The following is a 24,530-nucleotide window of genomic DNA, read 5'->3' as shown; positions in this document are numbered from 1 at the left end:
TTCCAGACGTCCCTAACATGCTTATCGGGCTCTTGGAAATGACTAGGTTGTTTTCCTTCACGCACACACATGAAAACAATTCTCATTAAGATGGAATCTTTTGAAATCAAGGGAAATAAAATCGCTGACTCAGAAAAGAGCCCCAAAATGTAAGAGCTTATCAGTTAAATGGATTCAAGCAGCAGCACAGTGATTGAACGGTTTGCTCGTCTGTCCCACAGTTGTCAGGTTCAGGGTTCGAATCTCGGCATTCGAGTGTGGAGTTCGCGTCTACTTCCCACGGATGCGTTGGTTTTCTCTGGGTACTCCGACTTCCTCGCACATACCAAAAAACATGCACAGTAGCTTCATTGAAGACTGACGCTCCATGAGTGAGAATGGTTGTTTGCCTCGGCAGTATGTGCCCTGCAATTGGTTGGCGAACAGTCCAAGGGTGTACCCTGCCAATCAGCTCCAGCTCAGACGCCACTTGAATGAAGAAGTATAGAAAATGGACGGTTTACAGTTGTAGTTGTTTTACTCCCAAGCACCGCTCCATCTTGCAATTAACTTCCACAAAAGTCTTTGGTTGGTCTACCAACATGAGGAGGTTAGGGTTATGGTTTGGTTCAACACCAGGCAACCCAAGCTGTGCCGTGGGCCCAATTACAACTGGCGTTCTGTACATTTGGCTAGTGTGAGTGCTCCTGTGAGTGCCACCTTGCACATTAGAAATGAACAGAAAGAATCCACAGTTGAAAATCTCAATGGTACGATCAGCACCGCACAGATATCCAATGTGGCAATTGCTCTTCACAATCGCAACCGCAACATCACAATCACCTTGCACAGTAGAAATAGTCCAGAAAGTATTTATGGCAAGCTCAGTCATGTTCTGTAATGGAAATAAGTCATCACCTTGCCCGCTAGTGATAATGTTTATGACTAAAAGTAATCCACAGCCCAAAAAGTTTCCAGAACGAGCAGTCACATATTGACATGATGTGTGTCGTGCCGTTACTGTAATCGGACATTTTCATGCCAGTTATTCACAGTAACTGCCGCCTTGCAAAAATAGAGATAGAAACAAAATGACTAGAGATAATCCACAGAGTGAAAAAAAAAAAAAAGAAAAGAGTCCACAACACAATCATTCTCGCATGGGCACGATGTACGTGTCATGGAATTAATCAACTCCATCATCACGCAGTTATTCATCATAATTGCTGCCTTGCCCAATGGAAATCAGTAAAATGACTAGAAATTTATCCACATGCAAAACAGTTACTGGCATGAACAGTCACATGCGTACACACTGTGTGTCCTACAATTACTATTATCGGACGGTTCCTTGACAGTTATTCTTGATAACCGCCACAAAGCACAATGGATGAGTAAAGCTGAGCTTAATGACTCATCAGGAATATCAACTCAAATGAGTCCGGCGTCACTGCAGATTGGCGCCCCTAATAAACAAATACCTCCCCGACTGTAAAGCAAAAACGTCACAGGGGGCTTCAAACCCCACCAGTTGGCGTGTCATTAACTCCCCGCCAACTTCTCACTCAGGCTGACGCTTGACATTATGGGAGGGACCACTTATCCACTCAAAGGCCCCATGCTGGGCGAACTGTGCAAATTGCCTGATGAGTTGGCCACCCCGGACTTGCTGTTTGCTCTGTGACTGTCAAGTGAGAGATGGGCTCATTTGACATTTTGGGGGGTTATTCCAAATGCTTGGAGCTAGCCACATGCTCACATTTTTACACAATGTAAACCCACTCATTCGCTTTCTTTTTTTTTTTTTTTTTTTTTTTTTTGTCGTTTCAGAAACACCCTAACATGAAGAACCCTATCTAAATAGTAAAGTAATGCAGCAATTGTTCTCAAGGAAGTATGTGTTGAAGTGATACGTCTCGACTGAGAGACAGGTATGGCGGGGGAGGAGCTCAGTTTAGCCTGGGTAGCCAGTTTTGTTCCGCTGAAATCAAATCGGTGAGCTAACTTGTTTTTAACGTCTAATTTGTAAGATGATTTTGAAATGATATTAGACGGCTTTGGTATCATGGCATGTGGTATAAACAATTAATATAAGCAATTCTAAACATTTCTGGGAGGCAGCAATTACTTAGTTTTACACGATTTACGCCTGGCTCGGTCCCTTTTGGTGTCTCCGCATTTACATTCGCTCAGTCGGCATGCATTACTCCTCTCTCTGTGATTTATGACACACTTCTATTTTTTTGTTCCGGCCTGATGTCACCAAAATACGGTGATTGATAACATGCACATTTACGCAATTAACACAAATAATGTTCTGTCGTGCATACATAAAAAAGAAACACTTCAAAACAACAGCGAAAGTATAGCCTATGAAATATTGTGTAAACATGGTACATTAGAGAGGCACAGACCATTAAATAAAGGAAGCAATTGCCAGGTAATTAAATTCACTTAAACCAAAGGGGAAAATAGTCAGCTCAGGCCAGCTAAGTCCTACGTAATGTTTAATATTTATATTATTATATTCTATAATATATAGTTTATTTTTAGGTTCTTACTGCCGGATGTTGAGATTTGTGTATAAAGTTATTTACATATATTTTGCCTGTGTTTATTCTGGGTTTACACAGTGGTAGTGGTAGTGATAGTGATTGTTTTTATTCTTTTCTTCTGTTTATTGCGTACTTTTCATTATTGCTTTAAACAGCAAAAGCTGGAAATATTACACAGTAATCTTTTCCACATCGCGACAACGAGGCACTCTAAAGAGGTCACGCCAGCACGAAGCCCTGCCCACACGCTGGCCCCGCTCTTCCGTCTTTCTCTGCATGACGTGCACGCACTCGTGGCCGACCATGAGGCGCTCTAAAGCGGCGACGCCAGCGACCTGCCCGAAGGAAAGATCTATTTGAGCAACGAATTGAAGTCGTCTGTAAACGCTCCCAGAGTGACACAGTCCGCCCACCTTTAGATCCGCCGAGCCGCGCTTGTCTACGAAATTAGGAACGTCGGTCTAACCTGCCTCTGGCCCACAGTTGCACCGCCATATAGCTCGACAATTGAGTACTACATAGTTCTCAGTCTTTGCTCAGTTTTGAGCAATTATTTTCAACCATATTTAAAAACAAATCTATCCATCCATCCATTTCAACACCGCTTATCCTGGTTAGGGTCACGGGACGCTGGAGCCTATCCCAGCTGACTTCGGGCGAAAGGCGGACTACACCCTGAACTGGTCGCCAGTCAGTCGCAGGGCACATATAGACACGGACAACCATTCGCACTTATATTCGCACCGTCACTGAGTGGGAACTGAACCCACGCTGCCTGCACCAAAGTCAGGCGAGCGTACCACTACACCATCAGTGACGAAACAAATCTAAAAAAATAAAAATAAAACATCTCAAAGTAAATAATAAATAATAAATAAGTGGGGAGGAGTAACTGGTTTGTTGATATACAGTCTTTTAAATGATACAACATAATATTTTACAAAATATTTTGTGGAGCCTCAGGCTACGGCTCGTGGACCCCAGTTTGAGAAGCAAACAACGGCAACCCAAAAACATAATTTCATAATTTCATGTTGCTGCCAGGGAATATTTATTGGCGGAGGTGGCTCTCCTACACCCTCCCATCCTCAGAATGACCTGCGTTTACCTATGGCCCCCACCCCTCAGCACCACCACCACCAGCGCACTCCCCACACTCACCAGAACTCCTGCTGGAAATGGGTTTGTGTTACAGGGCCCCCCGGGGGGGCTGGCAGCAGGGGCTGGAGGCCGTCAAGAGCAGGCCCCTTCAGCCATGGACAGCTCCTCCGCTCTCGCAGAGTCAGCGAGGGAAAGACCTGAACTTGGAATGACCCCGCCAAGCAAAGTCCCCGATGGGTTCATGCGCAGGCCACAGCTCCGGTTCCCCCTCACCCTTAAATTTTCCTTCTCCTCTTTTTTTTTTTTTTTTTGGAGGGGAGGGCGGGCTGTTTTTACAACTTGACCAATACATTTTCCAGAGCAACAATAACCCCCGCTTCACTCCTCTCGTGAAGAGGAAAGGCCTGCTAAGTTTACATCCGATGTCTTTACACCTGCCAGACCAGATTTTATTGTGCTCATTATCAGCTCTTTTATTGGTTAGAACAATAACATTGGTTGAACTTTTTACCTTTACTGTCATCAAAATGTAAGATAATGTGTGATTTCAGAGCAGCACTACCTTTTTTTTTTTTTTAAATACACAAGTGAACAAAAGCTCAAGTGGAGTTCTTTCTTCTAGTGGGGAAAGTTGGTCAATTACTACCCCCCCCACACACACACACACACACACCTAAAATAGGTCATGGGTCAATTTGTATTACAACCCCAATTCCAATAAAGTTGGCATGTTGTGTTAAACATAAATAAAAACAGAATAAAATGATTTGCAAGTCATGTTCGACCTATATTTAATTGAATACACTACAAAGCCAAGATATTTCATGTTCAAACTGATAAACGTTATTGTTTTTAGCAAATAATCATTAACGTAGAATTTTATGGCTGCAACACGTTCCAAAAAAGCTGGGACAAGGTGTTTTTGCTGGGACAACATGTTTACAACTGTGTTGCATCACCTTTTCTTTTAACAACATTCAATAAACGTTTGGGAACTGAGGACACTAATTGTTGAAGCTTTGTAGGTGGAATTCTTTCCCATTCTTGCTCGATGTGCCGCTTCAGCCGTTCAACAGTCCAAGGTCTCCGTTGTCGTATTTTATGCTTCATAACGCGCCACACATTTTCTATGGGAGACAGGTCGGAACTGCAGGCAGGCCAGTCAAGTACCGGCACTCTTTTACTACAAAGCCACGCTGTTGTAACACGTGCAGAATGTGGTTTGGCATTGTCTCGCTGAAATAAGCAGGGGCGTCCATGAAAAAGTCATTGCTTGGATGGCAGCGTATGTTTCTCCAAAACCTGTATGCACCTTTCAGAATTAATGGTGCCTTCACAGGTGTGTAAGTTACCCATGCCATTGGCACTAACACAGCCCCAGACCATTACAGATGCCTTTTGAACTTTGCGTCCATAACAGTCCGGATGGTTCTTCTCCTCTTTGGCCCGTTGGACACGACATCTACAATTTCCAAAAACAATTTGAAATGTGGACTCGTTGGACCGCAGAACACTTTTCCACTTTGTGTCAGTCCATCTTAGAGACTCCAGTCTGGAGTTTCACATCCACGTCCAGAAAACATGCATTCGGGCTTTATTGACGAAGCTGAATTGTTCATAAGTATGAATATAAGTATATGAGTGGGAACAGTTGTTTGTCAAAGTCATTTTTTGTCACAGGCCACACAGTAGTTATGACTTCCCTTGGAGGGCCGTTATGACTGTGAAGCCGTAGGAAGGAATTTTCACCTCAAATTGATGAATAACTCGTAAAATCAGAAGCCTCTAAAAACATGTTTTTAACTACTACATTTATTTTCAAAGCGGGACTGGTAACAAAAACGGCTTGCAATATCTCAACATTTTTACATTGGAACACTATTAGCAATTTTGATTTGCTTTCGCGGGCCACATAAAATAAGGTGGTGGGCCGGATTTGGCTCCCGGGCCACCAATTTGACTGTAGAAAACATGGATGGATGGAGTTGTCTTGCAAGGGTTTGTTTAATCTCAGAACAGTAAAGGGGGTGGGGGGTGTACGGATTGAAATGTAGCGTTCAAGTTTTATTTTACAGTGTGGATAAAAATCATCGTTCTCCTGGAGTTTGCGGCATAATTTGGGCAAAAACATAAAAATGATGCTGTTGCACCCCCTTGTGCCCGCGTGCTGTTATTACATGATGATTGTAAACCAAGCCGGGCGTCCTCGGCTAACGACGTCGTAAGAATTTGTACGTAAATAGAATCGGCCGTAGTGTGTCACTAACATCCGAATTGCCGTAAATATTGAGATGAAAACGCTTCTTCTAGGTGATCAATTTTAAACAATAAATGTTCCCTATTTTTATTTTTTTTTATTAAACCCATTGACATGCTCAATTCAATGTATTTATGCGCGTAGTCTTATTTCAATGCAGAAAATGACTAAATGAGCCGTCCATATCCTATACGGCACAATAGCGTATTAGATAACCAAAATTAATGCATAAATTGTCATATGTATAAATAATAATTTTAAAAAAAAATCTTCCATTTACTTGCAGTATTGTACTGAAGCTCAACTATTGGCCAGCCGTGAATTGTTTGGTAAACAGTGACATCTACTGGCAACGTGAAGAAATAGCATTCATTAAAATAGCCACGATGTGGCACTGTACAGCTTAAATTGAGAGAACACATACAAAGATGATCTATCTATCTATCTATTTATCTATTTATCTCCAAATTAGGGTTTCAATTTATTTCGTTTCGATATTAAATTCATAAGCCTGTGTTTAGGGTTTCAAACCAGGGCTACGGCTTCAAGTTCGGGTTTCAAGCGCTGGTTTGGGTTTCAAATATGCATTGCCAAACATCTATTTTATATTATTATTGTTCACAGTTGTGACAGCTGACCATCTTTAATGATGAATTTGGTTATAATAGTGAATGCGCATGTTCACCTACCGTCCTCCAGAGGGTGCTGCAGCATCTCTGCTTCCTATGGCTTGACACAGGAACAACAATTTGAAAAAAATATGTATATATATAACCAAAACAAAGGAATAACTTAAGAAAAAAATGTTTTTTAATATGTATGTTTATGTTCATATTTTAGTACATATTTAAAAATAATCCCAAAAATGATTAATGACTTCCTTCAAAGCATCTTTATGTAGAAAACAAAACCAATATATTGTTAAATAATTCGAATTACATAACATGATTCATTATAATTAGATTTTTTGGATAATAAAACCGCAGTGTCTGTAAAGAAGCGACTTTTTTTTTTTAGAGTGCCCTATTTGTGGCTACATGAAATGTGTTTGTACCACAAAGGGGTTTATGTAAGTCACAGACACAAAAAAAAAAAAAAAAAAAAAAAAATGGAAACAGGACATATTTTGCTCAGATTTGGCACGTATCCTATTTTCCAAGCTGTAATTTCCTCCCTCTGTGTGTAAAAGTGTGCCAGATGGAAGAAGGAAGAAAAGAGGAGAGCAGATGTCGTCGGCCACCTTTTTTGCCCTGCTGCTTGTCCACTTTCTGACGCCCTTTTGTTCTTATACCAACAGATACAAGTACACGTTTGAGCGAGGAAACAGCCCAATAATAATAATAATAATAATAATAATAATGAAATAGGTTTCATGATAATCAAGCAGGTCAACTTTAGTCACTCTTACACACACACTTGAAAGATTTTTTTTTATTCAACAGACTCTTTAGTTTGCTTACAAGTTTGGGCCATTTTCTGAACCGGAACACAACAGTCATAAGTCAAAAGTCATACAATCTTGCTCAGTCGCAACATATAACGGGCCCATTAACCCCTTCGCACTCAGCGTCGGAACTGAAGTTATTTGCTGTACTAAAAAAAAAATCACACAATGGCATCGTTTTTAAATTGTTCCGAAACAAGTCTCTGTATTATCTATTTCTTTTGTCTTCACAACTAATCAACATAAATGGCACGACGCTTAGTTCATGTTAGACCAGCTATCGGTTCGCTTCAAAAGTGACGATAATGTAACTCGCCTGTCTTTGTGGGTTTCGCAGTGACAGACGAAGTCGATGTCGGAGTTGGTGCGTCTCAAACCTTGCACGTTGCCGTTCTCCTTTTCTCACCTCGATTAAAAACATCACCTGGCTGATTTTCGAAAGCAAACAGGAAAGGTGTCATGTGTTGTCGTTTAAGTTTACAGCACTGTACGTGAAGTCAAGTCTCATGCGTTCAAGTCAACTTGAATCTTACTGTACATACGTTTTAGCCAAGTCCTAAAAATGGCGACTTGAATCTGAACCGCCGTTTCCCGCAATATAATGTAAATACAGATGATATACTAGTACCGTCATTATTATTAGTATCGTCATGCATATTTGCCGGAGAAACGTTTTCAACAACCGACATAATTATACAGTATGTACATTGTGTAGCATCTCGAAGCGGAACAATGAGCAGCTGAAGATGACAACGAGCTCCCGGAGCAGGCAGGGTGGCGACACGGCCTTCAAACACACGAATGCTTTTGGAATCCTCCTTGCCTGCGTGTGTACGTGCGTGCGTGCGTGTGTTTGTCTGCGTGTAGTCTTGCGGGTGGGTGGGTCGTTTGTCGCTTCAGCGTCCATGACACGTCTGGATTCAGTTGTTAGTCATCATCCACCAGGAAGCTGCAGGGACCAAAAGAAAAAAAAAAAAACAACACCGCCGCTTTCACTCTCACCATAAATTCATTGTTGCTATTCTTAGGTGACTTAAATCGCCATTTTGAGTAATTCCCCCTATTAAGAAACACAATACTTTCCAGCCGTGTTCATCCAGTAGAAAACTGGAGGTCGTAAATTGTCTTGACCCCCCTGGATTTTTTAAATTATTATTATTTTTAAATTCAGCCACTGCAGCCTGGTTCAGCAAGAAATTTGGTTGAAAGCAAAGAGAGAGAATGTCCACCAATTTGATTTCAAGCGGACATTTTAGGCTTCAAAAACAAACTCGTTCAATGGATTTTTTTGTTTTGTTTTGTTAATTCAGCCCCAGAAGCCAATTTCACTCGGCAACATGAAATTTGGTAGGCCCGTCAATCACGAGTAAACCCTTCAAAATGTCTCAATAACCCATACCTGAAATGACAGAGGAAGTCTGCCATTTTGGTTTAAAGCGGCCATTTTAGCCATTCCCAGTTGTTTGTCCTGATTGTTAGCAAATTTCAATCACAGAAACACGTTCAGTACGGACTGGACGCACCTGGGAGCAACATCGTGGATACCACCTCAGTCTCCTCCATCATGTTGATGACGCAGCGCTGGAAGTCTTTGCTGCTGCTGGACTGCAGGTAGCTGTAACGCGAAAAATTTTAAAAGATGTCTTGGGAAATTAATTAGGTATTGGTTTTTGAAAAATGTGACATTTGGAATTGCCTGAAATGAAATACAAACAACATCCCACATAGCTGTTGGTCCACAAACGCACTGAGCGCCAATACTGACCTCATCCAGGAGGCGCGGTCTCGCCAGAACTCATAAATCACATAAGAGGACTTTTCCGGAACCTTCTGAATGGATACGCTGATGGCAACGAAGAACATCAACAGATACAAAACGTCAAATTTCTGCGAGATAAGTCAAACTTTTAAGTAACACACACGGCCGACTGCTCTCGGTGGTACAAACATGACTATGAGTGACCGTAAATTGGGGGAAGGAATTTGGAAATTTCAACCCTTAACGACACATTGTTTCATAAGTCAAGCAAAACCTCAAATTGCCAATAAAATGTGATGTCAGCAAATCTCGAGCAGCTAAGGTATAAAAACATTGAATGGAATATCAATTACATGCACTCCTTTGTATCCAACAACATTCTCGCACTACCTATAACACGCCACTAAGTGACAATATAACCCACCATTATGCATCATCTTTAAAGCGAGAGTTGTATTTTACTTTGATTTTGTTCGATTGGACAGCGGTTAAGTTCTCCTCAATCGTGTAGGACAGTTTTGTCGTGGCGCGGATGAGAAACCAAGTCGGCCAAAGTAAAACGGGGTGAGCGCAACTAAACCTGACACGGCGTAACGGGGCATATACGAAAACCTACCGAGCGTCACGGAACGGATTGTGTTGGAATGGAGTGGAGTATTTCTATTTCCCTTATTATCGGTGGGGAAAATGGATTCAAAGGTTGAAAAGCCTTCCGGAATTAATCGGGTTTAAGCATCACGGTCCAACCGTATTTTATTCAAACATATTCCTTATTATTATGTACCCTATGTGATATTTTGGAGAATATGTCAAAACCAGGATTAAAAACAAACACACACACACAAAAAAAAAAAACAGAATACTGACTGCAGGTTGTCCGAGTGGGCTGCCGTGGCATCGACGTAGCTCTTGAGAACATTCCGGAAGTTGTCCTCGTCGCTGTGGTTCACAGCCATCTTCCTCTGGAGCAGCAGAATGTTCTGTCGGCAACCCGACGACGCATCAAAAGATTTCAGGGATGTTGCGGCCTTGAACGTCACAAAGTGACTCAGACTGCGGGCTGCGTTTGGAACATTTCTAAGCTTCCATTCAGCGCGGAAACATGCAAAAATCAAAAAAACATCCACTTGTGCATTTCTGTTGTGATTGCTTGAATGTAACGGTCGCCATGGTTACCTCTGACAATGGATTCACTTATCGGCATGAGTGTTTTTTTTTTGTTTTTTTTTTAAATTATCCTTCTAATTTCGCCTCTCCAGCAGACTGCAGCCTCTTTGAACGCTTTAAATGTACTCATATTAATTGGGAACTTTTCATGAATCGTTTGTTTGATGCACTTCTCCGTGTTGATCAAACGAGCCCAATAAAAAGCAGAGGAGAAAAATCATCTCAATCTCAGGCAAGTGACACACCAGATGACGCACCGTCGTAGAGTGAGTCGGTTGCGAAAGGAATATGTCCAGACGTAAAGTACACCTCTTAAATGCTTACAGTGCCACAAATGGCCCTTAAAAGCAATTTCTGATCAAGAAATTGATCAATATCACAGTATCATTGACTTCTTATGTTACTTTTTTGACTTACGGCTGCGGGAGTGTCCAACTTCACAGGCTCCAACTTGGGACCCTAAAAAAAGGAGAATAACAATAATGACATATAATAATAATAATAATAATAATAATAAGGATGTTATTTTTTAAATCTAATTTAGAAGATCCAGTACATGAGTGACATGTATGAGTCATCAAGAAGTGGACCTTCGATGTCCAACCAGCTGGGACATCCAATTCAGGTAGATGAAAGAAAAGTATGCGCGAGACCACACTGTGCGACACTTGACAGGCAGTGAAATGGACAGACGGTGTGTGTGTGTGTGTGTGTGTGTGTTTATGAATTGGATATTGCATTGTGGATCCCCGCTGAGAGAAGGAAACAGCGGAAGGAAGCGGAGGTGCTGGCGCATTGGAACGAGAGGACGGCTCAGGAAGGTTTCACACCTGACACTCCAGTTGATCGAGCAGCCGCCGCAGCCGGGCAATCTGCGAGTTCGACTCCGCCTCCTCGTCTAGGGACACACAACGACAAGCCACGCGATCACAGTGACTGCGAACAGTTGCACGGTCATTATCGCCAGGGCCGGGGACTACTTTTGTTACTCTGTGGATTATTTTGATTGCAACAGCATTAGTCATGGCACGTGCATTGCGCATGTGTTTGCAAGTGAATATTTTGCTGATTCCACTTGATTACAGGTACATCTCACAATGAATTGATTTCAGTACTGAGACATTATATAGATTTATTAAATACTTGGGAGAATACTTTTCAGAGGGCAAATTCCTGCCTAATTTCTACACTGAAAATCATCGTCATTGTTTCTTGATTGTTTGTTATGTAATATTGTAGCAAGATTTGTGGGGTTCGCTTGCTGTAAACCGGTGATGTGCCTGTGTTTTGTAACTGGATTATTTCTAGTGGCCATATTGATTTCTATTGTGCAAGGTGGCATTAATCAGGACACATGCTGCGCGTTTATTTGCATGACCCGTTTTGGAATATTGACTTTTTGAAGCCGCAGTTCTCTTGAGGTGGAAAGGCACGCCATCATTTTGATTTCTACTTATCAACATATATTGGCAGTCTCTAGAAAATCTTTCTAGATGAAGATTCAAATGGAGAGCGTACAGTATGGATTTCGTAGGCAAAAGCTGCTCTCTTGCATATTCCGCTTACTTGTGTTTCGGGCGCGTGGGGGGACGTTGTGTGAGAGGTTGTTAGGGATCCTGTGACCGCAGCTTCGGCTACTCGTATCCAACTTTCTCCTGTCAATATGGAGGGAAAAAGGGGGGGAGGTTGCAAAATTCCAGAATTCTATTGGAATTACTAGTAGCGTTATAGCCATAACACCAAAATGGCCTTGAATTATTTTTAATAGTGTGCAGAGAGCTGTTCCAATAAAAAGTGCAGCAGAAATGAGTCATACCGAATTCCAAGATCTCACGCACACACGCACGCACACACACCACAAAATCCAATCTATAGCGTCCGGCCTATTAGCGAGACATCTGTTTGAACTGGAATTGTGCACATTCCGCCGTTCCGAGGCGACATAAGTTGAAAGAAAAGCTGTCGGAGGTGGAAATCATTAGCCGAGGCTGCTTGCGCCCGGCGCCATCTTAACTGACGTCTCTGTAATGGCAGGGGTGGGCTTCTTTTCCATACTGTCTATATAGTAACCTTCTGTATATACCGTATACTTCTTTAGGTCCTTAAGCGTGCTTTAGATTTCGATACAGTGGATGCAGGACACATCAATTAGCCAAAACCTTAAGAATTAAATGAGATCCACCACAAATTAGGCACCCAGCTGATCTATAACCGCATTAACAACTTTTTTTACAACGCGTAGGTATTTTACAGTTTTTTGCAGGTCCATGCAGATCTGTGAATTGGGATTTTTTTTTTCTCTTTAAACTTTAGAAGATTTTTTTACAACTCTACATCGTTGTTTTGTAAAGTTTCAAACACAAAATACTTTTTATGACCCTCAACTTTCTGGTTTTACTAAACTTGACAAGTGGTATTAAAAATATATGCATAATAAGAGATGGAATCACTAAAGCGCTGGTACTGACAGAGCGGAGACGCTCTCCTCGTCCACGGCCTCCTTGGCGCATTGCAGCGACCTCTGAAGCGACAGCAGCTGAGCGGACGTCTGTCGCAGCAGGAAGCGGGTCACGAACTGGCCCAGGACGCTGGAGTCCTGGTACTCCTAAAATGGACGCACACAGCAACTGGGTGACGGTACGCAACAGGAACGTCGCCCACACTCATCCCGATTCCCGGTGGTCAACAAGCCAGTAACAAAATACAAATACGTATTTGCACTTTGTTGCCTTGTTTTAAGTTTTAGTCACTACATGAAGTAAATTATATGTGTTCAAAGCCTCCGTCGCCTGGAAATGGTGAAAAACAGTTTAACGCAATCTCTCAAGTGAATACTCTACAATTGAATACAACATACAGGTAGTTAGTTGTGTGTCTTTGCACGTTTTCTGCAATTATGTTCAAAAGTACAGTTTAAGTACAGGAGTTGAATCGGTCTTTTTTCAAACAAGTATCTGTACTCCGACTTAAGTACGGACTTTTACGATATAACACAAAGTACAAACCCTACATTGAATTTTCTCGGCACAAATGACTCAGAAATTCATCCGTTTCAGACGGGCTTTTAATAGTGCCGCTAATTGCTGCTCCCGTCCCTCAACACAAACTCCATTGCACTCTTGCTTAAAAAAAAAAAAATTCCGCTGACACGTTTTGCAACAGCGTAGCAGCTCCGGACCCGCAGAGGATATTTCTCACACACTGGGGCTGCTTTTAAACAGAAGGAAGGTGAGCTAATTAAGGCGGCTTGCGTAATTACGCAGCGCACATTCTCGCTCCGCTTGTCTCCTCTAATGAGCAAACTTGACTCACGGTTCACGGCTCAAACTGTACGGAGGTCATTGTGTGAGGTCTTTGGCCGTGGAAGAAGCCATTAATTTGGGGAGGATCTGGATGAATGTTGCCAAGAAATTTATGTTTCACTTTTGCAAACATTGGAGGAAAGGGACTTGGGTTTTTTTTTTTGTCAATCAAAGCACTTGATTTCCTAAACAGTGAACAAGGACCCATATCGTTAGCCTCATAGCATAATTGCCCAAGTTATTTTTAACTTACTATTACCAAATCAATTTAAAAAAAAACATTGCACTTACTAAAAATCATTTTTTTTCTTGGTTTCCAAAAACTGTCAAATATGACTTAGGCAACTATGCTATTAGGCTAACAACATTTGGAAAATCGAAACCAAGTGTCTATTCCTAGCCAATAAGGAAGGAAAGGTAATACTAATGATGAAAAAGTTTTAAATAAAATATGACAAAATTAAATTATAGTTTACAGGTACTGTATATTATTAACATTATTGTTATTGTATAAAGTATTAATTTTGCTTCAAAAGTCACCCTGATGGGACTTTTTGAAAAACAAAAAGCAAAGGTAATTTGCATATAGTGCACCGCTGAACTCAAGTTTTTTGAAACACAACAAGTTTAAAATACCATCTCAAAGCAAAATGTGGTATATTTGGTGCCTGTGATTCATTGCGATTCATTAAAATTCAAGTGTGATTAATCTGATTTTAAAAAATGAATCAATTGACAGCTCAAATATACAGCACAGTGACCACAACCACCGAAGGTAACTATGTAACTCTGAATGAAATCTTACCTCTTTAGTTTTATACATGGCCTTTAAAATGGCCACATTGAGCTTCTCCAGAGCTGAGAGGACATTCACGTACTCCCCGAGGTGTTGAGAAAAATAATCTACGCACAGGAAACGAGCGTCACAGCATGTTTTTCCATCGGAACTCATCAGCAGGCGTACTCAATGTTGTGGCCAGAGAGTCATGTATTAAAATGGCTGTCTTCATGAATGACATGAACGGCATTTAGTTGATGGCACAAGTTTGGAAGATATGACGCAAACTAATATTAGCGTAACAGCCAACACGCGTTGACGTCACAATGGAAGCGTCGCCGTTCGCTGAATAATGCAGCCGTTTTTATTCTGGGTGCTACCGATACTTTCAAGCATGCGTCCCACTTCATCCGGCTTTATCCAAGCCACCCCCCCGCACACACACACACATATATTGCTAACAAATATGTGCACCGAATGGAGATGGACGAGTGTCAACACAAAGGGCGCCAACCAACCTGATAGCTTGTCAGTGTCCAGATTGCTGTAGGGCAGGAAAGGAGATCAGATGCAAAAAAATTACTCAAACACATATTATTAGGATGTATCCTTGTTAGAAACATACTTGTAAGGGTGCATGCTTGTTAGGGTTACCGTAATTTCGTGAATAATGCGCATTTTTTTTCCTCCAAAAAATTTCAAAAATCAATGGTGCGCATTATACATAGGTATATGGGCAAATGGGGGGGGGGAGGAAACACTCCTATTTTATAAATGTATGCAGCCATCTAGAGGTTATGAAAAAGCGGTACATGTTCATTTCAATATGCCGCCTCGACCTAGAGGTTATGAGAAAGGTGTACACTTTCATTCTAATATGCCAGCGCCACCTAGAGGATATGACAAAGGTGTAGCCTACACTTTCATTCCAATATGACAGGGGTACGTTTTACTGCATGTGTACAGTTGTGATCCTAAGTTTACATATCCTGGCATAATTTGTGAAATTTTATTTTTATTTTTTTATAAATACGACTGATGACTGAACAACAACCATCATTAATTTATTTATGGTTATGTTTGACGATAATGCTTTTCTGAAATGCTTGACATTTGAATCCTATTACAACAAAACTAAATGTGTTTCGACTGGTTTTCTTTAAAGAATTGTACCCATCTTACAAATTCTGCCCGGGTAATCAAACATATGAGCACAACGGTGTGTTTTCTCATTTACTAAATCAAAGTAGGGCTAATTTCAAAATAAGAGCAATTATATAAAAAGAAAATATTACGTGTTCAAATAAAGTGCTTAACTTCAGAGTAATTACTTGAAAAAAACTAACAAAATACAGATAGTACTTCATGATTTGATCATATGGAAAGAAGCAAAATCATGCATTGTAAAAATGCATTAAAACATAGGTAGAAGGGTTTTCCAGAAGTTTGAGGTCAACTTTGGGGTACGTATTATACGTGGATGCGCATTATACACGAGAAATTACGGTAGACATAATTGGAATGTATCCTTCTCAACTCAACTTCTAGAGCAGTTAAAAAAACCAACAACAATCACTTGTTTTAATGCATCCTGGTTAGGATGTATCCTTGCAAGGGTTTAGCCTGTTTTACTAATATACCTTTTTAATCCATCTTTTTAGGGATGTACTCTTGTTATGCTGTATTGCTGTTAAATTTATATCCTTGTTACAATGTATCGGTGTTAGGATGCATCTTTCTGAGGGTGAATCCTATTAGAATGTGTCCTTGCTTCAATATATCCTTGTTTTAGTTTTTCAACACTGTATCCTTTTATCCATCTATTTGGTGACGTACAGCGGATTCCCACCGACTTGAAGTTCAGCACCTGCAGATTTACCTATTTGTGGATTTTTTTCTTCCCGATGTTTTTCAATAATTTTTCTTTTCTTTTTTGGGAATGGGGGGACAAAAACCCAAAACGCTCATTGGCATTTAGCAGAATCAGAATCCTCTTTATTTGCCAGAATAAAAGAAATGTAATAGTTGAAAGCCATCTTTTTATAAGCTTCTGATTTCAAAACTGGTTATTCGTCAATGAGTTGCGTGTACTGTATGTAATTATATGAGGTGATAATTCATTGATATGGGTTCACAGTCGTAGCGGCCTTCCAAAAGAAGGGATCACTATGATGCGGCCCGTGACAAAATAGAGTTTGACACCCCTGCCTTATAAGAATGCATCCTCGTAAGGATGTATCCTTGTTAGGGTGTGTCCTTGTTACAATGCACCCTTGTCAGGGTGTATCAGCCAATAAAATAAACTCACTTATTCTGCCGCCCGTCGATGGAGTAGAAAAGCTCCTGGAGCTGTGCCGTTGTCAAAACACCGTCAGCAAAGTAAGCGTTGAACTCTTCAAATGACAACTTGCCGTCATCTAAGAACACAATGCAAAAAAACAAAACAAAAACAAACAAAAACTGGGAGACATCTAGACATTTAGAAAAATGGCCATCACTGCATATCATCTCGATTCACAAATAATTTGAATTTATGCCTCCTTGGTGCTGGCAGATGAACAGATTATAGCAAGGAAACAAAGAGTAAGAAGCATTCATTATCATCTGACAGTGAGAAAATACCGAATCGTTACGTTTCTGTCCACGATCAACCCTGTGAGTCCAATATTTTGTCGGTGATTGACAGGGTTGCGTCGCTTTGCCTGCTGTTAGCAAATTTTGGACAGCAAAGCTCCCAATTATCCTCTCAACTCAGCTCAACTGTGAATCCAGTTTGCTGTGACAGAAAATGAGCCGAGGCTTCAGCAGTAATAAGATTCAATAGCTCGGCTTGTCGTCTGCAAATAAGCCTTCCGTGCCCACCAACAATCTCTCTCTCTCTCTCGCAGATTAAACGCCAGAAGCTGGAACGCAATTTGAAGGAGCTGGTTAGTCATTCACTTTTAATAAAGTGATGTGATGAAAACAAATGAGCCCAGGAGGTATCTAGTCGGATAAAGACTGACAGGCAAAAAAAAACAAAAACAAAAAAAAACAAATGCAGCCAGGGGCATCATTGCTTGTTTTCATTTGGCTTCGCAGCACTTCTGCTCCCGACCCTTCGAGACGTCTGCCCTCATAACGACCCTGTCATGAAGTTCCGATCGACCGATTCGGCGAGGCGGAAGGCTCAAGGGCGCCATCTGTTCCGCTGAAGACGCACTGAAAACACTCGGAATTAACTCGGCACCGAGGCGGTGACCCGACGCACCGCTTCGGCCCCCGTTCCTCTAAATCAGGCCGTTGTTACGTATCTTTGGTGCGCTCACCGTTCCGGCCGTTATGCTTCGTCAAACGGATAGTACTTTGACTTTACTCTAGTTTTATTACACAGAGACTGCCTTTTGATACTTGTATGGCATTTGTTACGGCAGGACTGTTACAATATGGCTGATATCGTTGTCTGTATAGTTAATAAAGGTTTTTTGTTTTTTTTTGGTCATGGCTTTCCATCAGCACCTCCACGTTTTATTTACTTTTAGATGTAAATACATGACTCTCTGTAGAAAGAGGATTAGCAAGTAGCTTGTTGCAGTCTTTTAGAAGCAAGTATTTTATTTATTTATTTTTTTATGTATTGTTTTGATGACGGCTTCACCGGTTCATGATTGCGACACCACCTCTGAATATTTTAACTTCCAATTTGCATTTAAACGCGGCATAATTGATTACAGCAAAACAACACGCTCATGCGGATGAATAAATGCAAACACACGCGGGAAGCCACAATTGTCGTCGCCTGCGGGTTAGAGTGGACGTGAACAAGCAGAAGGACAAGACAATTTCAACACCTCAAATTCAAACAAACATAAAAAAAAGCAAAGACTAAAGAAGGTGATGAGTTGAAGATTTCATAAAATTACATTATAAGGATCAGATAAGAGGGAGGAGAAGTGACTTCTGGCTCGCCACGATGAGTCACTGACATGATATGTTTGTCGCAGTTTTTACGCCAGACGCCCGTCCTCATGGAAACCACCCAAAGGATGAGAAATCTGAAGACTTGAGTGGCTGCATTTAATTTTTCTGTGGAATAATTTCCAGTGTCTGTCCGTTCATCTTTTTTCTACAATGCCATAAATTTATTTCAAATGCCCAAACGTGGCAGTGTTCTGCCTCCACTGTTGACCACTGCGCATGCATGACTAATCGAGTATGTATTTATTGTCTGCTCACAACAATGCCTATGCCCCAAAGATTGTCTCACTCTTTGGGAACAGTGGCCAGGAACAACCCTCAATGGCCACTGCCAGCTCGGGACACACCCGCCGTTGACATCAATCGAAGGACTTCACAGCTAAAATGTGGAACTGAATATTGGATTAAAGGCGAAACGTCTTCGAAAACCAAGAAGAGTCCAGTTGCGTCGATTCGACTTTTGCAGGTTCAAATTATGGTGCAACTTCGGAGTATTTTTCCACGTTTTCCCCAGGCAGAATAGATAGGGGCAACGACGGAATTAAGAACACGCTAACGACAGTTCTCTGCAGCAAAGGGCGCTTTTAAACCCGCGGGATCCTCTGACGGATGCGGGCAGATGGTACCAAAAGACGGCAACGTGAGCAGAGGCAGAATTCCGATGCATCGCCAGGTGGAGGATTAGCTTGTTTGTTAGCGGCTGACGCACACGTCAGTGCTTCGTCAACACTTGCCTTTGATTGTTTGTTTTTTCATTTGGAGGCTTTTTAAGGCTCTCTGGGTGAGGGACAGTGGGATTCTAAATTTGATGCAATGTGCATCCATTTCATTTCACAGCTCTGCAGGCTTTTATTTCACCAAGATAAATGGCCCCAGCGCACTCGGAATGCTGAGAACGAATTTGCCGGCAACAATTCCAGGGGTCATCAGACATCACCAACAACAACAACAACAACAACAAAAAGAGCCGTTCCTTATTGCTATTGGCCGCAATCTATTCCAGGTCTGAAAATTAATCATGCATGAGAAACCCGGCTGTGCATGAGTGGATGAAGACAGCTCCATAACTCTTCTTCTTCTCCATTATGCTAAAAGGAAAAAGTCCACAAAATTTGTAAGGGATCAATACAGACAAGAGCCAAATGATAAAGCTTTGAAAATAGGACACAATGTAGGCCACACTTTGTAAAAGGTCATTCCCACTGCAGATTGCCCAAAGTGGTCTATAAATTCCCATTAATTATTTTTTTACAGTATAATGCCTATACTTCAGCCAATAAATCAGAGCAGATTATAATATCGTGTATTATTCTTCGGATAAGTGAACCGCCTGTCCAAAAATGCAATTGTTTTTGCAAGCACGTGTATCTTGTAGGTATTTTCGGGGTCCCTGAAGAGCATTTAATTGCTCTGCCAGTCTCTGTACGTCGATGGCATAGATAGATAGATAGATAGATAGATAGATAAACAAAGAGAGCTGTTATGGTTCTGATGCACTTTCAGATGTAGCATATGACGGTTTACTAGTGTGCCGTGACAGCCGACTCCATTACAATAAAAACATCTTCATGAGTGCACAATCGACTGCAAGCTCCGCTAGAAACAATCTGTTAGACTCATGGCAGTAATTGCATTTTTTAAGCGTACGGATGACATGGCCTAGAAATGTAACAACGTCCCTGTCGCGACTTGATTTGTTTTGGCACCTTATTTGAGCCAGACAGAAAATAAATAGAGCAGGGCGTGTGCAGCCGGCGCAAAAAAAGCAGAGGAAAAGCGCGTTGCTACACTTTCAGGCAATTTCATTACACAGAGGAAGATTATTTTAAGCAGTATGTTATGGATGAGGCTGACAATGAAGTGGGTTGTTGGCAGCTTGTGGCTGTCGACATCATTTAAATAAGTTTTTCCTGTGAAGACTACACTGACACTGTTGGAGGTGAAACCAACATCATCAACCAGAGAACTGTCCATCAGTGGGAAAAACAAGCAAAAAAAAGCAAAGCCATTGCACATGTACATGGGCCAAGGCCAATACAGCCATTTTTGAATGCCCTGACAAACAAATAAACCACTTGGTGTACTAAGTAACAGATGTCCAATGGGTAGACCAAGGAAAACAACAAAAGAAAGACACTAAAACAATTCCTCTTTTGATTGACAGAAAACATAAATGCACTAGCGTCACTGTTTCAGTACTTGTATCTGTCCGACTTTTCACTGGCTGACGGGGCCGTTACCGTGGAGCCGTACGAACTTCGCCCAGCAAAAGGTGCCGGGAAAGCAATCAACCTAACAATTATGCTGATCGGCAATGTATCTATTTATTTGCGTGTTTGAATCACTTTCAATGTGATTAGAGTTTGTGAGAAACGATAAAAATAAGTGACAATGGTTTGATTTGTCACGATTTTGAAGCCTCATTTTATACACTTTTTTTTTTTTAATCATTCAAATTTGTCAGGTTTGTTAACAACACTCATCTTCTCTATGGTATATCAAATTTAGAAGTCCTATTTTTCACTTTAAAGCGTGAATTACAACCTGTGTCAGTGGGAGGGCTATTAAAACTCGCAGAGCGTGAAGGAGTTCACTTTATCTTCCACTCAAAGTAGTTTTAAATCATATTAATAAAGCAAGAGTGTGGGGGAAGGACACACAAGTGTCAGGACAAATTGTTATTCATTCAACATCAAATGCTCACTCACCATTTTTGTCTGCCCGGCGAAATATCTAAAAGCAAGAGAAAAGACAGAATTCATCAAAGCCGAGCATGGCTTAAGCATTCAACTGAACAAGTGCGTGCATATTATTTCTGTTTTTCAAAACTATGGTCACGCAGTAGTTCTTCGTTGTGAGCAGTGATTAATTTTATTTTTATTTTCTTTGCGGGCGACAGGGAAGAAAAAGAGGGCAATATTTTCATGTCCAAGGTCTGATCGGCTTCAGGCCTTTTGAAGAAAAACGAGCTCGGCACGCAGCAGGTGACTCACGTTCAAAGAAATACTGTTGCTTTCAGTCACTCCGACTCTTTAACGTGTACTCACAGCCAAATCACATTTTTTCATACATTGAAAAGTCAAACTGGATGGATGTCTAGGTCATGCGTAAAAGCATATCGAGGCAACTCGACGCCACCGTGCTAGCGGGGATGACCTCAGAGCAATCCGATTGGACGCTGGGAAGTATAAAATAACCCGACTCTACCTCAACTCGAAGAACGAAAGCAAATAAATGGCTATCATTGAACACAAAACTTTGATGTAAAGAATAAATACAGATGAATAAAGCGTATATAATCTTTTAGTAGCAGTTTTACATTTACGATGGGTCAGATTTGTAGATCGTGGTGAATTCGGGGTTGATCCCAACTTTTCAAGCAGTCATTATATGGGAGATACGTAAGCATCAACCTCAATACCAACGTTGGTATCGATATCGATATTTGGATTGATCCGCCCACCGCCGTCCACCGGGAGAGACTTTCATGGACACAACAGAATTTTGCGAGGGCATGGTGGCTGATTCTGATTAAACACGTCAATTTTGCCTCTTTGGGAGACTGTCAGGTAAATAATAAGATGGATGCTGCTTCCATTTTCTCTTCCTACAATGCCAAGGTTGTCCCTTTTGCCCTCTCTTGCCAAAGCGCTTCTCGACGGCTTCGCTCACAAGCCAAGCGATATCAAATGAAAGCTCCACTCTCCTTTTGAGGCTGTGCATGTACTGTAAATCGACCTTTTTCTCTCTTTCTCAGCCGACGGAGGAGAAAGCAGCCAGATGTACAGGCTCGTCGCCGCCTGGGTCAGAGGATGATCGTGCGGCTTTTTACAGGTGTGACGCGAAAAAGGTCAGCGCTGCATCGCAGAGTGCCGCATGCCCTCTCGTAGCGCAGTGGCAGATGTCAAGTCAGCGGGCGCAGTAGGCTTCTGATTTTGTATTCCGAGTTGCTGACAGCATGGGTGCGTTGAACACTCAAAGCCATTTATACGGACAACGTTTTGGAAATTCAGTTGCAATGGACATCGCATGCCTAAAAAAGACGAAGAGCTCTCACTTCACTATTCATATATTCAACAAACAGTATTTGCAAAATTTTGTTCTCCTTGTGCAATGCCGTAAGATGTGACAAGATGGCAACAAAGCACTGTCTAATAGAAAAGTAGTCATTGTTAAGCCCAATACCAATGAAGTTGGGATGTTGTGTAAGACATAAATAAAAACAGAATACATTATTTGCAAATCCTTTTCAACCTATTTTCAATTGAACACTACAAAGACAAGATATGTAATGTTCAAACTGATAGACCTTATTGTTTTTGGTTTTTGTTTTTTTGCAAATATTCACTCATTTTGAATTTGATGCCGGCAATATGTTCCCAAAAAAAAGCAGGAGAGGGGCATCTTTACCACTGTGGTACAACACTTTTCCTTATAACAACACTTAAAAGTTTTTTGGGAACTGAGGACACAAATTGTTGAGGCTTTGTTGTTGGAATTCGTTCCCATTCTTGCTTGACTACAACTGCAGTTGCCCAACAGTCTGGGGTCTCTGTTGTCATATTTTGCAGGGACGTCCTTGAAAAAAGATTTTGCTTGGATGGCAGCATACTGTATGTCGCTTCAAAACCTCTATGTACCTTTCAACGTTAATGTTGCCTTCACAGATGTGCAAATAGGCAGGGTTCACAGTACTTTCTTTTGCACTTACCTTATTTAGCTGCAAGACAGGGACAAAATATTAGCAACAGCTCTTTCGTGCAGTTCGACACGAATACATTATCATAAACCAATGAATACCTCTCTGAGAACGTCAATACCTAGTGCCCCACACACACTTTCTAAGCACAGTGAATCGCAACTGGACTGTTTTGGTTGTCTAAGAACATGTTTTGCCGTCCTTCCATTTATGCACATTGGCTAAATAGCCTAAACTATTTAGTCTGGTTCCCACACCAACACTCAGGATAGAGCTGTCCTATCGATCCTATGTGCATGAACTGATGAAGCCAGCTCAGATGAGAGGTGAACCCTCTTCTAAGACGCAGGGGATTTTCCTAATAGAGCATAAAGAACTGAACCAGAACAGTCCAGTTGTGAATGATTCAGTACCCTGCGAACGAAATGACCTGGATGAACGAGAATATTCACAGGCTCACACGTGCATGCATGCACACACACACACACACACACACACACACACACACACACACACGCACGCACACACACATGCACTTAAACGGCACGAGTGACATACACTGCAAAACTGTCCAACCCCTTTGTCACTGCATTATCACAGAAGCAAGTCTACCGCCAGTCAAGATTTAAAGCAGTCCTCTTGTGGTCCCATCCCGAAACCACAATAAAAAGTAACAATTGTGATGGATGCTGTGCTCACGTCATGAAGGATGCTGAGCCCTCGACCGCTGCTGTTCTGCTGCTGCTGCTGCTGCTGATGATGATGTTGAGTCTGAACATGTTTGCGCTTGGCCGACTGCAGACACATGGTGATCATTTCCGTGCAGGCTAACATGCTTTTCTCTCTGAAGGAAAAATCTCCTCGGGGTCTGGATGCTGTGGATGCGGGCGACGTTCTGTGAGGTTTTGTGTCAGGTGCGCAGGTGAGATGCTACTTTTAAGCGCGAGCGGCCCCTGCTGCCCTGCTGGAGCAGTTGCGATTGGCTGGCTTGAGTTGGGAGTAACCTTGCATTTTACAATTTGAAAGTAACCATTTTTCGTCTTATTCAAAAATTAATATCATAAAATATCATAACAATAGTAAACTATTTATATTAATACAAAAAAATTACAATGACAAAATAAATCCACGGTGTACGTTTGTGAGTTAAGATGCGTTCACTGACAGGAAATTTGAGGTTTGACACCCAGTGGGACAAGTTGCCTGGTCAGACAATCCAAGTAGTAGGTTTCAATGTTTTATATTTAAAAAAAAAAAAAAAAAAGCTTTGTCGCCGTTCATTTTGTGACACGACTGTATGATTGGAAAAATAAGAGGTTGTACACGCACCGCGATAAGAAACACCTATTCGGAGTATTACTGTCACAATACGATAGCGACAGAGACAACGGCGACTTCTGTTGTGAATTCGGCTGCGTTGGAACTGAATAAAAGTCTTCACAGCGACTTGTAGCGCAATTATAAGAAGGGCACCGTGCTACATTCGCTAGTTACCGTGCTTTCAGTCATTTCCCTGAGCCGATGCGTTCACT

The 24,530-nt window shown here is 41.5% G+C and overlaps 1 protein-coding gene across 3 annotated transcripts; it reads right to left on the bottom strand.

Annotated features, from left to right (window-relative positions):
• Positions 1 to 7,335: 7,335 nt before the first annotated feature.
• necab3 (N-terminal EF-hand calcium binding protein 3) lies at positions 7,336 to 24,488 on the bottom strand. 3 transcript variants are annotated; one of them, XM_061688801.1, is made up of 14 exons: positions 24,328 to 24,488; positions 23,698 to 23,873; positions 21,008 to 21,032; positions 16,651 to 16,759; positions 14,861 to 14,886; positions 14,370 to 14,467; positions 12,731 to 12,867; positions 11,829 to 11,917; positions 11,093 to 11,160; positions 10,680 to 10,721; positions 9,963 to 10,123; positions 9,102 to 9,179; positions 8,860 to 8,951; positions 7,336 to 8,285 (listed from the first exon to the last, which is right to left on the bottom strand). In XM_061688801.1, the coding sequence occupies exons 2-14, from the start codon at positions 23,830 to 23,832 to the stop codon at positions 8,257 to 8,259; spliced, it is 1,089 nt and encodes a 362-aa protein (XP_061544785.1). In that variant the 5' UTR covers positions 23,833 to 23,873; positions 24,328 to 24,488; the 3' UTR covers positions 7,336 to 8,256. The 3 variants fall into 3 exon arrangements, with proteins under 3 accessions (XP_061544785.1, XP_061544784.1, XP_061544786.1); XM_061688800.1 differs by lacking the exon at positions 24,328 to 24,488 and having other exon boundaries at positions 23,698 to 23,955; XM_061688802.1 differs by lacking the exon at positions 24,328 to 24,488 and having other exon boundaries at positions 9,963 to 10,075; positions 23,698 to 23,955.
• Positions 24,489 to 24,530: the final 42 nt, after the last annotated feature.

This window comes from Phycodurus eques, chromosome 10 (assembly GCF_024500275.1).
Source record: "Phycodurus eques isolate BA_2022a chromosome 10, UOR_Pequ_1.1, whole genome shotgun sequence".
Lineage (NCBI taxonomy): Eukaryota > Metazoa > Chordata > Actinopteri > Syngnathiformes > Syngnathidae > Phycodurus > Phycodurus eques.
The sequence above is the reverse complement of the archived record's forward strand: the minus strand, read 5'-3'. Positions and strand labels throughout refer to the sequence as shown.

What these genes read in the sequence shown, in the direction of transcription:
- necab3 (XM_061688801.1), bottom strand. Translation starts at nt 23,832, where the DNA reads ATGTTAGCCTGCACGGAAATGATCACCATGTGTCTGCAGTCGGCCAAG. An exon ending in TCGATCAACTGGAGTGTCAG is followed by an intron (nt 10,722 to 11,092) that starts GTGTGAAACCTT and finishes TCCTTTTTTTAG; the next exon opens with GGTCCCAAGTTGGAGCCTGT. An exon ending in GCCCACTCGGACAACCTGCA is followed by an intron (nt 9,180 to 9,962) that starts GTCAGTATTCTG and finishes CGTTGCCATCAG; the next exon opens with CGTATCCATTCAGAAGGTTC.